The sequence below is a fragment of the Podarcis bocagei genome (genome assembly GCF_964188305.1).
Source record: "Podarcis bocagei genome assembly, chromosome: 1".
In the NCBI taxonomy this organism is placed as follows: Eukaryota; Metazoa; Chordata; class Lepidosauria; order Squamata; family Lacertidae; genus Podarcis; species Podarcis bocagei.
The window spans coordinates 135,854,065-135,869,733 of record NC_138125.1 but is presented as its reverse complement, the minus strand read 5'-3'; the positions used below and the strand labels follow the sequence as shown (position 1 = coordinate 135,869,733).

At 40.7% G+C, this 15,669-nt stretch overlaps 1 protein-coding gene and 1 long non-coding RNA gene across 4 annotated transcripts in view; one reads left to right on the top strand and one right to left on the bottom strand.

Annotated features, from left to right (window-relative positions):
• The window catches only part of LOC308581748, an 81,808-nt gene that overhangs the window by 19,227 nt on the left and 46,912 nt on the right, over nt 1–15,669 (bottom strand). Inside the window, exons 1-2 of one of the 3 annotated variants that reach the window (XR_014005244.1) lie at nt 5,501–5,515; nt 4,897–4,947 (exon numbers count right to left, since the gene is read on the bottom strand). The exons of the other annotated variants lie outside the window; for them this stretch is intronic. This is a non-coding gene — a long non-coding RNA (uncharacterized lncRNA). Of the gene's footprint in view, nt 1–4,896; nt 4,948–5,500; nt 5,516–15,669 lie in introns of those variants that run through there. 3 annotated transcript variants of the gene reach the window in all.
• Nucleotides 1–15,669, top strand: part of DRC11 (dynein regulatory complex subunit 11) — an 85,098-nt gene that overhangs the window by 49,829 nt on the left and 19,600 nt on the right. The window contains exons 10-14 of the mRNA XM_081213489.1: nt 2,116–2,222; nt 3,716–3,808; nt 9,852–9,922; nt 11,518–11,600; nt 14,934–15,041. Coding sequence (XP_081069615.1) covers nt 2,116–2,222; nt 3,716–3,808; nt 9,852–9,922; nt 11,518–11,600; nt 14,934–15,041 — 462 coding nt within the window. The remainder of the gene's footprint in view (nt 1–2,115; nt 2,223–3,715; nt 3,809–9,851; nt 9,923–11,517; nt 11,601–14,933; nt 15,042–15,669) is intronic.

The following is a 15,669-nucleotide window of genomic DNA, read 5'->3' as shown; positions in this document are numbered from 1 at the left end:
AACATTGTGACCTTAACCTTCTTACCATTCCTTTGAGGTAGAGTGAAGTCTTTGCTTGCCTTGTCCTTAGAGAAATGGTATCATTCATCTGGTTACATATTAGTACAATAAATAAGTTCTTTCTTTAAAAAGCCAGTGTGGTCCATCAATGAATAACAAATAACTAGGTCCTAATGTCCATGTGAAAACATAACACTCCAAACCTGCTGACCCACCCAGAAAACTCTGTAAAAATCAAATAATCTATATAATGGTCATATTCCCCATAGGCTTAAAGTCCAAACTCTGGTAACCCTGATGGAAGTGTCTTTTTAACCACTACCGTTACTAATACTGCATGCCAGCTTTCTCAGCTTATATATCTCAGTGCATCCATCATATTATTTAAAAGCTTAAGAGCAACTTTTAAAAATTAATGCTTTTCAGCATAACCCATTTTGGTTGCATATGAGAAAAACTCACTAAATGTTTGTTTTAAGAACCTAGGAAGAGTCTCCTGTTCTCACAGTGGCTGAACAGTTGCAGTGAGGATCCGAGTGAATCCTCACAGGTCAAAGCCTCCAACTTGTATAGTATTTACAAATATATACAACGTGGAGGTCTTTTGAGGGGTTCACAGCATTAGAGGGTCCTGCTTCTTCCATAGCCACAGCCTTGGATTCCAGCAGAAACCAGGCATGGTTCTGTCTCCCAGCTGCAGTTTCTCACTTCTAGTTTTCACCCACATCTCTCTCTCTCTCTCTCTCACACACACACACACACCCATTTCTCTTCCAGCACGGAGCCACTTCCTTTGTTGCCTTACTGGCCTATACTTAGAGGGCCATTAACTCACCAGGAAGCTAGCTTGGCTATTCCAGGAATTAAATCAGTTCTGGATCCAGGAATTAGAAGGGGGCTCGGGAATACAGCCGCCGCCACCACCCCCGGGGAAAAACTCATAATACTATCAACCTACCTGATTAAGTCACATATTTCACAAAACAGGGCAACCTTTGCGGGGGTGGGTGGGTAGTGCAGTATGGCCATGTTTGATTAATGCCTTTTCTGATCCAGATCAGTGACTCAGGAGAAACAAAGTAGATACCCAAACATATTTTGCCAGGACACATTTGCCCTGCTGATTCCTGTGTTCAGCTTGCAATACTGGCATTTGGTGCCAGTCCTTCACTGTGCAGCTTAGAACATTACAGAAGAGGAAACATGGGAGAATCAGGAGAGGTGAGCTGTGCGTTTTAAGTAGTACTACCTTCTCCTCAATATTCTGGGCATAAAGTTTGGCCAAGGACAGTGGTAGGAAACCTGATCATGAACTCATGGAATCTTGCTCCAAGGTGATTGACAAGCATTCTCAAACCTATTCTTTGTAGGCACACAGGGAATGAGTAGCAGTCTTTCTCATTTTATTCCAACAGCTTTGCAGGGATAGGCAGAATTAAATCATAATGGGGGAAATTATAATATACATCATAATAAGACCAAAAAAACCATGAAGAAGCATCTTCCATGCATGATATTTATAACTATAATATGCCCCAAGTCTCCTGTGAACTGCGATTCAAACAGGCCTTGTACACTAGTATTCTACTGGTGGTTCTGCCTTCACCAAGAAGACAGATGTGTCATTCTTTTCCTCTTCTTATGGAGGAGTTAAAAAGGTTGTTAATTTCAGCTTCTCTGTTGTAGGGTTCTTTTTTTAAAAAAAAAATCTACTGACAATATAAATTATGAGTAGGCTTCATTAAAAGCCACAAACCTACAACAGAACAGCTGAAATTAAGCAATTTTATAACATTATATTTGCCATGGACTATATAAAAATCAGTCTAATACAATTGCAACTAAAAGTTGAAACTTAATCATTACAGACACCGTTCGTTTTCCATTTCAGAATATGATTTCATGCAGTAAACTTGATGAAGGCGGCAGTCCTTCTGAAATCCGTGGGACTTACTCCTGAGTAGAGATGTATAAGCGTGTGGTGTAAAGATGCTAGGGCTTGTTACTGTTAGCCAGTTGTCAGATAATAGCAATATAAACATCACTGTAGAGCTACTTTCACAAAATATAAAACAAAGCAAAAACGCCACTCTCTTTTTTGCTCTTGGATAATAGATGTTTGGCAAAACAGAGATGAGGGATGGAACTTCTCACAGGAATATGACCCTGAACTGATCAAGGAGGAAAAGAGGAAAGAAGTTGAAGAAGAGATCAGAGTACAGGTGAACTTTGAATAGCAGGCCACAAACACTGGCTGTTGCCAAAGAGAATTTCTACAGAGAAGTAAAAGCTTGTTAGGCATATTAATCGATTGACATCGATCTGCCTTTCCCCAGTCACTCTGTGCTATGAAGTAACTAAAGTATAGTCCTTTGATAGTTCCTTTGGTTAGAAATGGGAGCTCTTTTACAATTGAAAGTTGCTTTGAGACATTTGAATAAATGCCAACAACAATAGTTGCTGAGCATTTATATAGCACTTTAGGACATCGCATGCATTATCTCGGGTCTGATCTACACATGCAGTAGAATGAGGCGAGAATAAGATAATAGAGTCCTTAGGTGACAGAACAGATTGTACCATAAATTTTCAGGTTGGGATCAGATTTTTAATGCTCTCCTATGTAATCAAAAAGAATTAGCAGGGAGAAGTGTGGGATAAAACTTTTCTATTTGATATGCCAGTTTTCATCTTGAACGTGAAGTATTTAAATCATAACCCCCCATCTCTATTCTCTAGTAGAGAATATACCACCTCAGGAATCTTGATGCCCTCATTCTGCTAAATGTGTAGATCAGTAATCTGCGCAACAAAGATCACTTAATGGAGATTAAGGGCAGAGACTCTCGCTGCCTTAGTGGCTTGCCTAAGGCCACCTGCTCTGTAGTTGCAGAGTAAGAGTGAAACTGTAGACTTCCCAGTTCACACCCTTAGCCACTAAACTCCACCAGCTCTTTTGCTATGCTTCCCAGGGTCCTCAGCACAATGTAGAATTGGAAGAGATTACTTCATTGCCCGCATGAATGCCATAGTAGTTCCTGAGGTGTTTAATCACCTCAACATATAGCCTAGAACCTCTGGGCAGCAGCTGCACTGCCCAGGAGACTCCATTAATTTCAGACCAGATACAGTGGTACCTCGCAAGACGAATGCCTCGCAAGACGAAAAACGCGCAAGACGAAAGAGTTTTCCATTTTTTGAGTCGTTCCGCAAGACGAATTTCCCTATGGGCTTGCTTCGCAAGACGAAACGTCTTGCGAGTTCTTGCGAGTTTGTTTCCTTTTTCTTAAAGCCGCTAAGCCGTTAATAGCTGCTAAGCCGCTAATAGCCGTGCTTCGCAAGATGAAAAAACCGCAAGACGAAGAGACTCGCAGAACGGATTAATTTCGTCTTGCGAGGCACCACTGTATGGACTCTGGATAATGTGAAGTCTTGGATGAAAAGAATTCACAAGGGATTGGTCGAATCTGATAAAAAATATGCTTGATTTTGCCATTAGCAGGCTTCCAGTTCCTGCCCTTCTGCCTCCTGATCTTGTAAGATTTTACACGCCCAATCCTACAGCACATAGCAAAAACAAAAATATACATGCCAAAATTGGATAATGCATGTTGTTCGCCTATTTCCAGCATATGATTTGTATTTTCTGGTTAAAGAGTCTTTAGGAGTAAAAAGCATGCCATTCCAGACTCCCTGTATATATCTATCCAAACAGGTTGATGAGCTAATGCGCCAGGAACTGAAGAATTTAAAGTTAGCTGTGGATAGAGAGATAGAGAGAAAAGGCCAAAAAGGCAAAAAAGGAAAGGTGAGTAGACGTTTATAGCTATATTAGAAGCAGAATTACTAATTAACTTCGAACCAGTGCAGACACTGTTTTCTACAAGTTAGCAGCAGAAATAACTGCTTGTGGTTTATATTGCTTCAAACAACAGTGAGATGTAGCCAAGAGTTTTTGTTGGCATATTGGATGTGGTTTGTCTGGAGCGAGACAAACCGCAAGGCCAGATTCAGATGTAATGGCAGAAGTAGGAAAGGAGCAAAGTGTCTGTGGTTTTTCCTGTGAGTACCTGCACACTTAGTCATAGTTTTACTCAGGTTTTTGTGTGAACTGGACCTGTTTCTCAGCTATCCATAGGGCAGAAATAAGGAGACAGCTTTTCACATTCCTGTGAACTTTTATTCTTAATGTCTGCTATCTGTCTTCTCCTTCTCCACTTCTAGAGTTAGCTGTTCTCCAGGACAATTTCTGCTTGAAACAATAATACAAGTTTAATTCACCAAGTAGTTTATCTCAGAAAAAAAGAGTTAATTCAGTTTGTAATGAAGAGCTTTCTACAAGAAAAACATAACTCACAACAGTCCATAGGCTCATAAAACATTAGTTCCACTTTAAATGTTCAGATAAATGTCAGCTACTGGGAGCTGCTGCCAGCCTGAACCCAACACCTAAAGCATTTTGAGTTAAATAGAATAATCTGCACTTACAGTTTTCATATCCATGAAACAGCTGGTCAGCTTGGAAACATACAGAATCTATGGATGTGCCAGGAAGACCTTGAAAATAGTATGCCTTTGGGAATGCGGCAAGTTGAAGAAGGGAAATAAGCCTCAGCATGATGTGAATGGACCACTTAATAATAACAATAATAAAAAATAATGTTATTATTTATATGCTGCCCATCAGACAAACCACTCTGGGCAGCTTCCAGCAAAACATAAAAACACAATAAAACATCAAATTTTAAAAACTTCTGACAATGTGTGTGTGTGAAATGCCAGGCAATGAAGAGCATGGCTCTTTAAGTGCCAGAAGATGTTTCATAGATTTTGATGGATGCTTCATGGTTTTATCCATGCATATCTGCACATGCACTAGAGACAAGGCGCACCCACGCACTTGCTTTGAGATGCAGCTTCAAGAGATCCTGCAGAGAGAGCTGATAACTTACAGATAACAGCAGCAGCAGCAAGGCATGATCGGAAGGCAAAAATAAAAATAGGAACAGAATGGGATAAGTGATTTACCATGGAGAAATAACAACTCTCTCTCTCTCTCTCTCTCTCTCTCTCTCTCTCTCTCTCTGTGTGTGTGTGTGTGTGTACTTTATTGTGTGCTTTATTGAAATGAAAGAAAAGTAGCAAACAGAAATTCGTCCATAAAAATAAAAACAGTAGTGTATGTTACATCAAATAACAGTAAGTTCTTCTTTCATCTATAATGACTTCCCATCTACCACTTATTTTGTCAAGCGCACTATCCATTTTCCTTTGTTAATTTTCATTCATGACTTATTATTCTGTTAAGTATTCACAGTATCACAGAAGGCATTCAAGGAAACAACAACAAAATAGAGGCCATCCCTTTTATAATAAAGCACTTGGGGTATGTGCAGTTCCGAAACATTTGCCCAAGTATCATATCATCAGGTGCAAGCAATAATATATATATATAAAGAAAGTAGGACATTTCAACAAATGTAATGTAAAAAGGACACACCTTATTTGTAAGAAACTCTTATTTAAATCAGTTCTCCTAAGATAAGTTTCTCTGTTCGTCAGAATTCAAAAATAGTATAAAATGGTAATTTAAACCTCGGAAAGCTGTGTAAAATGAAAGCATTCCATGCAAGTCCAGTATTTTGCTCTGGGGCAGCTTGATAGAAGGTTCCCTCTACAAGTGGAAAGGAACAAAAACACAGCTGTCTTTCCGTATTTCATATTTGCCTTCTGCTTTCCATAAACAAGTTCATACTGAGCAGGGCTCCCAACAACGCCAGCTACACCAAGCCATAGTTCACTTAAACTTATAAAAGCAATACAATGAATATATCAAATTCATAAAGATAGCACACAAAACAGTTCCATAAAATTTTTTAAAATGAATGATAGTAATAATAATAATTACTACCTAGCAAATTATCAATTAATTTACTAATCCAGTAGCATTGCATTAGACTAAATAAATAACACAAATAGTTCTCAGTGCAGCAACTGGACTGTGGAAAAGTTTCTCAACAGAGATGACAAATAAAATAATTTCACTAGCCAGAACCTTCCCATATGAAACAGGTTTGAAGGAAAGATCACTGATGTCAAATGATTGAAAATCATGTTGGATATAGCTAAGAGAGGACCACTTTGCAGATGTTAGAAAACATGTCTATTTTGCTGGTGCAGCAGAAAATGGGGCAAAACTGGAAGATACTTAAGTAGGTGCTTAGGAGGGATTTGGGGGCTCTTAGAAAGGCCTTATTTCATTTTATACCCACATTTGGATTGACTTTGAAATAATCTGAGCAATTCCCGATTATTTTCTTAGGAAGTAGCTTGGTTTATTTGATTATTGCATAGAGCTTGGGTTTCATGGACTTAGAATTTGAGATTTCAGTGAAGAATTCAAAACATACATATCCACCAACACCTTGATTACCCCCCCAACAAAAAAAGTGCATGCATTCAACAGAAAAAGCCACAAAGAAAAAATCAAATAAAGATGCAAATAAAGAGGACTGTTGCTAATTAACTGTTTTGATATGTTTTTGTGGTTTTCATTAAATGTGTTTCATTAAATTCATAAGGGGGTTAAAGAGTTTCTCTCAAAAGGAAGTTTTTCTATGGCATGAAGTAGAGCACGTAGGAAAGCCACAAACAAAAATATTTTCTCAGTCTCTGCTTAGCACATGCCAATTTTCCCGTAAATCTTGATGTTAATTAGAAAGACTTTTCCCACAGCATACTGTATATAAAACTTCCAAATTACTCTAGTGGAGAAATTGCCTTAAGGAAGCTAACAGTTGGCCAATATGCTGAACATATGCTCATTGTCTATGTAAGCAGAAATGATCTAATCTCCATGATGTGATCATTTTTAAATTAGGGAAAGATAATGGGCCAAAAGATAATAGACCCTAAAGAAAAGAAACAGGGATGGGGAAGAGGAAATTGGTGCATCTTCAGTGTCTTTGCGGAGCTAAACAAAGATGTATTGTGTTATGTATCCCATAAGAAGCTTTGATTACTAATACCAGATGCATGCATAAAAATGTTACTGTAATATGTTGTTGTTGTTATATTTGTAAATCCAGGTTGATATGTGATATACTTTCTGGTGCTGCCCAAATCGCTTTAATGATAGAATCCGATGTTGAGCTTCTATTTATTGATTAACTGATACCTCAGACTGCCTCTGTGTCTGTCTGTCTGTCTGTGTGTGTGTGTGTGTGTGTGTGAGAGAGAGAGAGAGAGAGAGAGAGAGAGAGATCCCTTGCGTCATAAGATGTTCTGCAAGTATCCAAAATGTCTTGCTAATAAATGTGCATCTGTCTGATAACAGATGGTAATGTGATTCCTGTTGGGCCTTTCCAAGTTCAAAGACAGGACTATGGGATCACCAAGTGAAATTGATTCAAGTCAATGGTGGGTGGGGCTGGTGCCAAAACTGGATAGGACCCAAGGCAACTCCACACATCCATCCATTTACACACACAAGCACCCACCTCATTCATTGGCTTTCTCAGTCACTCATAATGCTCAGAATCATTGGCCATTGCAGATCCCCTGCCTTCAATGAATCAGTCACTTTCCTCAAATCAACAGCCTTTTAGTTATTACTGGTTTTTTTATTATTATTAAATCTATATACTGCCCTTCATCTGAAGATGTCAGGGTGGTTCGCAAGATAAAAATACAGGATAAAAGCACAAATGAATAGTTAGAAGAAAAGCAAAACAATAACCCCCTTCCCACAAACACATTTAAAAGGTGGTAGAATATTAGTCAGCCAAAGGCCTGGTTGAAGAGGAACGTTCTCGCCTGGCGCCTAAAGATGTATAATGAAGCTTTTTAAGAAGTTGTTTGATAGCTCTATTGTTTCATGTTTTTTTCAATCATTCCAGGAAGTGCTGTCATTGGGAATCTTGCCCCCACTGCCTCCTTCTTCCACTGCTTCACCAGTTCCTCAAAAATGGCTTTTCATGCCCTTAGGCAGACACAGTTTTATTTTGTCTTCGACATTTTTAAGCCTAGCAGGGGAAAAAGAGTGGTGGTTGGGGAAACCGTTGTGCCAGAGTCTCCAGCTGTCTCTTCCTGGAATGAATGAAATGCTGGTAGTTGGGAGCCAGCATCAGGCTACCTGGGCCACTATAAGTGATCCTGGCAGGCTTTCACCTTTAACTCCCCCCCCCCCACTGCCAAAAAAGCAAGAAGGGCGCTGCAGAGGCGTGTGCTGCAGTGTCTGGGTTGTATGTCACTCTGCTGATTCTGAATGTCACCGCTGTTACTCAGAGGAGGGCGGAGGTTGAGCCCAAAGGCTGTCAGGCCAGTGGAAAAGACTCTCAGGTCTGGCTCCTGCCTGCGGGCCACCAATTCCCTGCTGCCCTAACACTGTTCCAGGCAAAATCATGTAATACAGATGCCAGGGAGTTGCTGTTGTGGCAAACCCCCTCTTAACTATTGCTCAGGTTTTGGTTTTTATGAAGAAGACTCTTCTAGGGAGAAGCTAAACAGATAAAAGGTTTTATTTTACAGAACAATTGGTAAAACAAAAGATGTGTTAGGAGATAGAATTCTTTCAAGAAACAGATAACTGTCTGTCCTCTCTCTCTGTCTCTCTAATTTGGTGGCTGTTTCCTGCCAACCTAGCAGTTTGAAAGCACGTCAAACTGCAAGTAGATAAATAGGTACCGCTCTGGCGGGAAGGTAAACGGTGTTTCTGTGCGCTGCTCTGGTTCGCCAGAAGCGGCTTAGTCATGCTGGCCACATGACCCAGAAGCTGTACGCCGGCTCCCTCGGCCAATAAAGCGAGATGAGCGCCACAACCCCAGAGTCGGTCACGACTGGACCTAATGGTCAGGGGTCCCTTTACCTTGACCTTATAGGCTTCTCAAGGTGGTAAACACATAGCTTCTTTTCAGTTATTTCACTTCAGCTCCTTAAACTTGATTGTATAGTTGTTACATCTTAGGTCTTAACATTTGGAGGCCCACAATGTCTCATATGCAATACGGCACGTGTTGCTGAAATCTTTGTATGTCCCAATTAATGAGATTGATGCAGTGATTCACAAGTTGCAGCCCAGACCACACAAGTGTCCTGCCAGTGGGACTGAACTTCACCTTGAAAAATGAAGGCTGTGTGTTGGAGGATGCATCCAACATGTCTCCTCAAGAGGGAGGAGGACCATGTAACATTGATCCCTCCTGAAGAACATGGAAATAATCACAAGGAAATAATAACACACCAGGATTTCCTGGCCCAGCCCATGCTGCAATTCCTCACCAGTGTGTAGCCAGAACAGTCCCACGTGAGCCATTGCAGACTGGGCAAAGGGGAGAGAAGAAGACTCAAGGGAAATATTAAATGTTTTGGGAGTTGGTCAAGAAAATACAGTGGTACCTTGGTTTAAGAACAGCTTAGTTTATGAACAACTTGGATTAAGAATGCTGCAAACCCAGAAGTGAACTTTGTGAACTTTGCCTTGGAATAAGAACATGTTTCGCTTCCTGTTGAGTGTGTTTCATTTGTAAATTGCGTCCCCCGCTGCTGTGGGAAAGCACACCTTGGTTTAAGAATGCTTTGGTTTAAGAACGGACTTCCGGAACGGATTAAGTTTGTAAACCAAGGTACAACTGTATTTGAGTGTAGTTAAGTGTGCTTGCAATTTTCCTCCAAGAATAAATTGCAAACACTAAAGTGAAGAAAGCATAAACAATGTGTATAATATATATATATATATGGGCAGGAGGAGTTAAATCACCAGAGGCCACTAAAACTATTCAGAATCTTGTGCTAACTTTTAGCTGGGTGTAGAAGTATTGCCTTTGCTAACTTTCTCCATTTATGATCCTTAGAAAAAGAAAAAAGGGAAAAAGGGTGGAAGGAAGAAAAAATCTAAGAAGGAGAAAGATCTGACTCCTGACAGGTAAAAATGCACCTGCTCCTCTGAGATTCACATTGACACATCTCTCTCTCTCTTTGCTTTGTTCAAACACAAAAGAGAGTCAAAGTTGGTATGCCTAAGCCTGAACCTGGTAGCTCCAATTCCTTAGCAATTATGGAGAATCTAACATAGAATTCTTTTAAAATGGATAACATATAGAGAGAGATTTAGATAGGAAATGTCAACCACCAATTTGCAGAGAGTTCATTTTAGGTTATATGTACTGTGGACCTTAGTTCTGTGCATTTTCATCATATCTCTAATGGTTCTTTGAAGAATTGTCATTAAATTTTATTCCTTGTGGCAGGTGTAGGAACACCTGGTAGTTTCAGATATGTATCAGATTTTCCATCTGTTTTTAACATCCCTGAAATAGGACACTAGCTAGTCCTTCTGTAATAATTGAACAAAGCAGCATTTATTCCCTATATAAAACAAATCATAAAGTATAATCCTTGATGTTGCCTCTTAGATTGCTGCCCATTGGGCTGACGATAGGAAGCTTAGGGTAAATAGTGTTGCCGGCTGCTCTGGAATCTCTTTGAAGCCGTATTGGTGGGGTGGACATTAAAAAACAAGTAAACAACGAATAGCTGTAGTTTTACTACCTTTGCCAGTTACCTGACACTTCAAATCTAAATGTCCATCCTTGTTTTTTATTTAGATTTTTCCAGACTACCACAAATAACATTACTAAACTCCATCTCCATGCAAAAGAGTTTATATTCATTGAGTGGTGGGGTTTGGGGAGGCCATCCCACTCTCAGAACATTACTGACTACCACTTCCAATATTAAATACAGAATAGTGCCCCTATGATTCATTCACAAACAAGGCTGGCCCAAAACATTTTGGCGCCTGAGGTGAATTGCACAGTGGTACCTCTCCTGCCAGCAAAGAAGGGGTGGGTGAAGATAGACACCAGAAGCAAGGCTGGGAGGAGACCAGCAGCTCCTCCTCTTCACCAAGAGGCCACTGTAGAGGTGGCATTGGGAGGGCTGCCAGGCAGCTGGATCTGACGCCCCTGTGGATCCTGCCACCTGAGGCGGTCACCTCACCTTGCCTCATGGGTGGGCTGGCCCTGTGTGGTATTGTACCACTAACTAGGTCCAAGATAAGATCTGTGTACTACAAAGTTGCCTCCAGCATTTCAAAATACACGATCTTTTTCTTTCTTTTTAAAAATAGCTTCCTAAAAGCTGCTTATTCACCCTGTTCTACTGACTTGCAGGAACTCTGCAATGATGTTGAACGGTGAGGTTATGTTTCAAGTAGCCTGGACGTAGTAATGTGAGAGGACCTGTGTTGGGAAAATGTTTAAACTCCAAATTTCTATGAAATAATTTCATTATTGTATTGTTAGTGTTCCACAGTATTTCATACTGCTAATAGATGGAAATTGCTGTTAATGTTACAATAAGTGTACGAGTGTGTTTTCCCTAAAAATGAAAATGTAATTATTGTACATTTTAGCCATATACAGACATTACAAATGCTTACATGAGGGTGTGTATTTTAAAAAAAGATTTGCATTTTTATCTGCAAATCTGGGTGTTAAATTATGTATCTCTTTGTAGGACAATTGATTCTCTCTACCAGGAGCTGGTAGAAGCACAGATATTAATAAGAGCCAAGAAAGTGAAACTCAGCGATTATGTGGGTAAAGTATTAACTTTATGTACCAATACAGAAGTACATCTTGATTTCCTTTACATTTACATATAATATTTTAAAAGTGCAATGTTGTGCAACCTGTCTTGTGTTCCTATAATAGACTATGAATAGACAAGCCACACCATTCATACCGATGTAGCTGGTTCCAGATATAAAAATTAATATAAGCTTAACTTCTGACCCAGTATGACAGTTGAAGCAGAGATCTTCAGGATTTAGTCTGTGATTTATAACCTTCATATTTTCTAATTCTGGTGCTTTGTCATTTCTACCTCTGGCTGGCACCAAACACTAAATTAAATTATGCTTCCAATAGCATTTCCCTACCTGTGTTTTGAAGATGTTTCTTGGGACGCTGCAAAGGTCAGACTGTGCACTTCAGAGATGCCACAGGAACTGAGCACAATTCTAGTCTCATAGTTAAATCTGACCCCCTTGCTGTTGCAAAGGCACTGGCACCAGCTATCTCCAGGCTATTTCCCCTTACAGGCTTTTAAAACCTGGGCAGAGAAAAGTAACATCCACATCAGCCCTAAATATGGAAGAATGTAAGCATTTATTCAAAAGCATAATTTAGACCAAGTTAAAAACATCTGATAGAGTATAAGTGGGTTCCACTATGGTGCCACTTCTCTGACTCACTTTTATACTCTGCTCCAGTTATGCAAACTGCTTCAGGTCCTGATGTGCAAATCAGTCATCCAGCCAGCGTATGGGGGCAAAAGACCAACCGAACCATCCAATAGCTGCTGCTTCCCTCTGAAGTTTCACTCGGGGTAGCCAGTGCTCATTACCCAAACCCTCCTGCAGTTTATCTGGTAAAGCAATTGATTAGTGGTTCTTGGGCTGAAACAATCTCAACATATGCTCACACTTTTAATGGCGAACAGGTCTGGCTTGCTGGCATGGAGCTGCGTATGGTATTAACTCTTGCGCCCCTCTGAAACAGGCTTCACAAGCCTGACCCTTTTCAGGATCTGCCTCATGGGTCAAATTTGAACAGGTAGGCAGGGGCAACCCACGTGTATATCAGATGATGTCAGTGTCAAAATCTCTTGTGTTCCAATCTCCAAGGCAGCAAAAAATTGCAACGTGGAATATCCCTGTTCAGGGTTCCTTCCAACCAGCCAGAATACTCTTCTCCACCACCCGCACGTCAGGTTTCCATTCCCCCTCCCAAACTACAGTCAGTATTCTATGCCCACTGAACATTGGATCGCGTGTGTGTTCAGGGGTGTTTCCTCTCCTTATGGTTTAGTCTTCTAAACATTGTTTGCACTTCTGCACACCTTGGTTTTCATCCAACCCTGCAAACACTTCCCTGTAGTACAGGGATGGGGGAACCCTTTAAGCCTGATGTGCTAGATCTTGCCCACCCACTGAGGGCCAACTTTAACAGGTGGGCAGGACCACCTGCCTGTCAATCATATGACATCAGGGAATTGTTCAAAGATGGTTGCTACACTGCAGCCTCCTCTGAGCATGCCTCAATCCTTTTAGCTGACAGTCAGCTGATGGTTGCTTAGAGGGAGCCCCTTTGAAGTCTCAGCATAGGGGGAAATGTCCCTAGAACTGGAAGACTTTCCCCTCTGCAGAGAAAGCAGCTTGTATTCAAAGTGCTGGGAGAAATGTTTTGAGTACGGATTGTGCATGGATTGTGCCTTTGGGTGATACAAAGATCAGCTTTCACGGAATGGATTTGCTATTGCCATATAAGATACCAGAAGCTGCCAAATTTGTCCAACACTAAAAAGATCTGCCAGCTTTACAAATCCTTAACAACCAATGGGCAACTAAACTGGTCATTTATGCAGTATTTTCAGTGTTCAAGGTGCCTCACACCCATTGCCGCACTCTCCTCACAACAACTCTGTGTGGATGCTGTGGATAAGTATTTCCATAGGGAAGAGAGGAGGCTGAGAGTTAGTGACTTGTCTCCTCAGGCCAAGTGAGTTTGGAATTGAGATGAGACTTGAATTAACAACCTCCTGCATCACACCTCATTATCTTAGCCAGTGCACCAGCTCTCTACTGTGGGCTTGTAAAGAAAACACCCACTTTTTCTATTTTTATGATTCAGTCTTATTTAATTTACTGTTTGATAAATTTGCATTTATCAAAGGCACATAAAGGTTTTGTCAGGGAACTGACATCGGAGCGAGAGGCGAAGGGCAGGCTCCCAGATGATGCTGGCGAAGGACCCAGCAGCAGGGGGAGAAACAGCTCAGTAGAGGGGGAAGCCAATCAGCGCAACACCAGGGATAAAGGGGGGCAGACGGGGGAATTGGAGAGAGAGCTCCAGGACTCTTCACTGGACATCAGTGAGGAGAGCCCAGGTCCTCCGCTACCCACGCCTTCCCGGCGCAGAAGACTCCCGCGCAGTGAGAGGAGGAGGAGACTGGGTGTCAAACAGGAAGAGGTTCAAGAAACGCCCACTGACGGATTCTGCCAGTGACTGAGGCAGCCACGATGAGAAGGGGCTGCGCAGTCAGAAAGGTTTAACAAGGCAAATTAACCGAGAAAGGCACCAGTTTACGCACGAGTAACTCATACCTATTACAGGTTTCAAAAGCAAAACCTTTAAAATATGTTCATGTAAATAAATACTAGCAATAAAAAGTTTACATAAATGTATGTCATCAGTACAGATTATGCTTCTACTGATGATGATAAATGGTACTCTTAAGACATTTCTCCTCACCGCATGTCAGTCCTTCTTAACCTGTGATTATGTCCATGGGTTACATACTCTGTGGTGTCTCAGCAGCTAGAATCCACGTTTCCATGCTGAATGACTCAGCTAGCAAGGAGAGCCACTGTGGTCCCAGAGATAGCACACTGGATGCCAGCTGCATTTAGAGACCTGTCAAGCACACCCACAATCAAGCCCTTGTTCTTTACCTATAAAATTGGAACAGTGTTAACCTATCTCACATCAGTGCTGCAAGGATTCGATCTATTTAGTTTGTCTATGAATTCTGCCCACTGTGCAGTTGTCATTTTTATGTACTTGCCAATTGATGGTATACTTGTGAAATAATTTACACATTTGTAGAAAAATAGCATGAGGGTCAAAAATCAAGTCCACATTCATTTAAATTGCCGGCTGAATATTTCCACTTCTGTTTTTATTTTGTATTCATGTTGGGGGATGCATTCCAAAACCATATTAATAACTATTAGAACTGATAGATTTAAATCTGTTATGGCTTAACAGGATGCTAAACTTGTATTCCCTGGCAGTTTCTAATGTCTGGAGTTACACATTTTGTAATAATACAGTATCACCTATGAAGAAGCCTTTGTCTCTTCCCTGTAGGTGAGTACAGCTATCTGGGATCTACCCTTCGGCAGAAAGACATAGAACCAATGCCCTCTCTCACAGATGTCAGGCAGCTCATTGCTCTGTATGGCATATTGCCATTAGGTAAGATCACAGGAGAAATGGTCAGAGGGCAGACACCATGCTTTGCTTCCCGTCAGCCTCATATACTTTTACTAGCTATGACAGTGCTTGATTGATTTTGGTTGAAAGCATTCTGCAGAATTCTTTTTCAATTAAGTATTCTGAGCTGATACAGTATGGTTTTAATAGCATACTTAAAAGGGGAGCGTGGTTGCTATGTGTTTGACATGGCGTTTCTTTGCCATTTCTTGTTTGCATGTTAACAGTTTGGGAGCTGTAGCACATAAAGGAAGTCACTTGGGAAAGGTAATAGCTAATACAAGCTCCAGTGATTATAAATTTAATCAAGTTAGGGAAAAGGCTAAGGTTGCAATTTACCTTTTACAAGCCAGCTAATGTGTCTTGCTGTTGAACAATGGAAGCATTTATGGAATTAGTCAGCTCATTTCATATATTGGAGAAAGTGCTTTTAATTGTTCTTGCCTTCTAAAACTCTAGAAATTAATAACCAAACATGTATGTTTTCTTAAATGTACTATCTGCATAGTATATTGTTCCAATATGATAAGTATAAACCTTTACTCGGGGGGGGGGGGCTTTTCCTTAGGCTGCAGTAGAGCTCCTGACACTTTTCTGAAGATGATCCAGT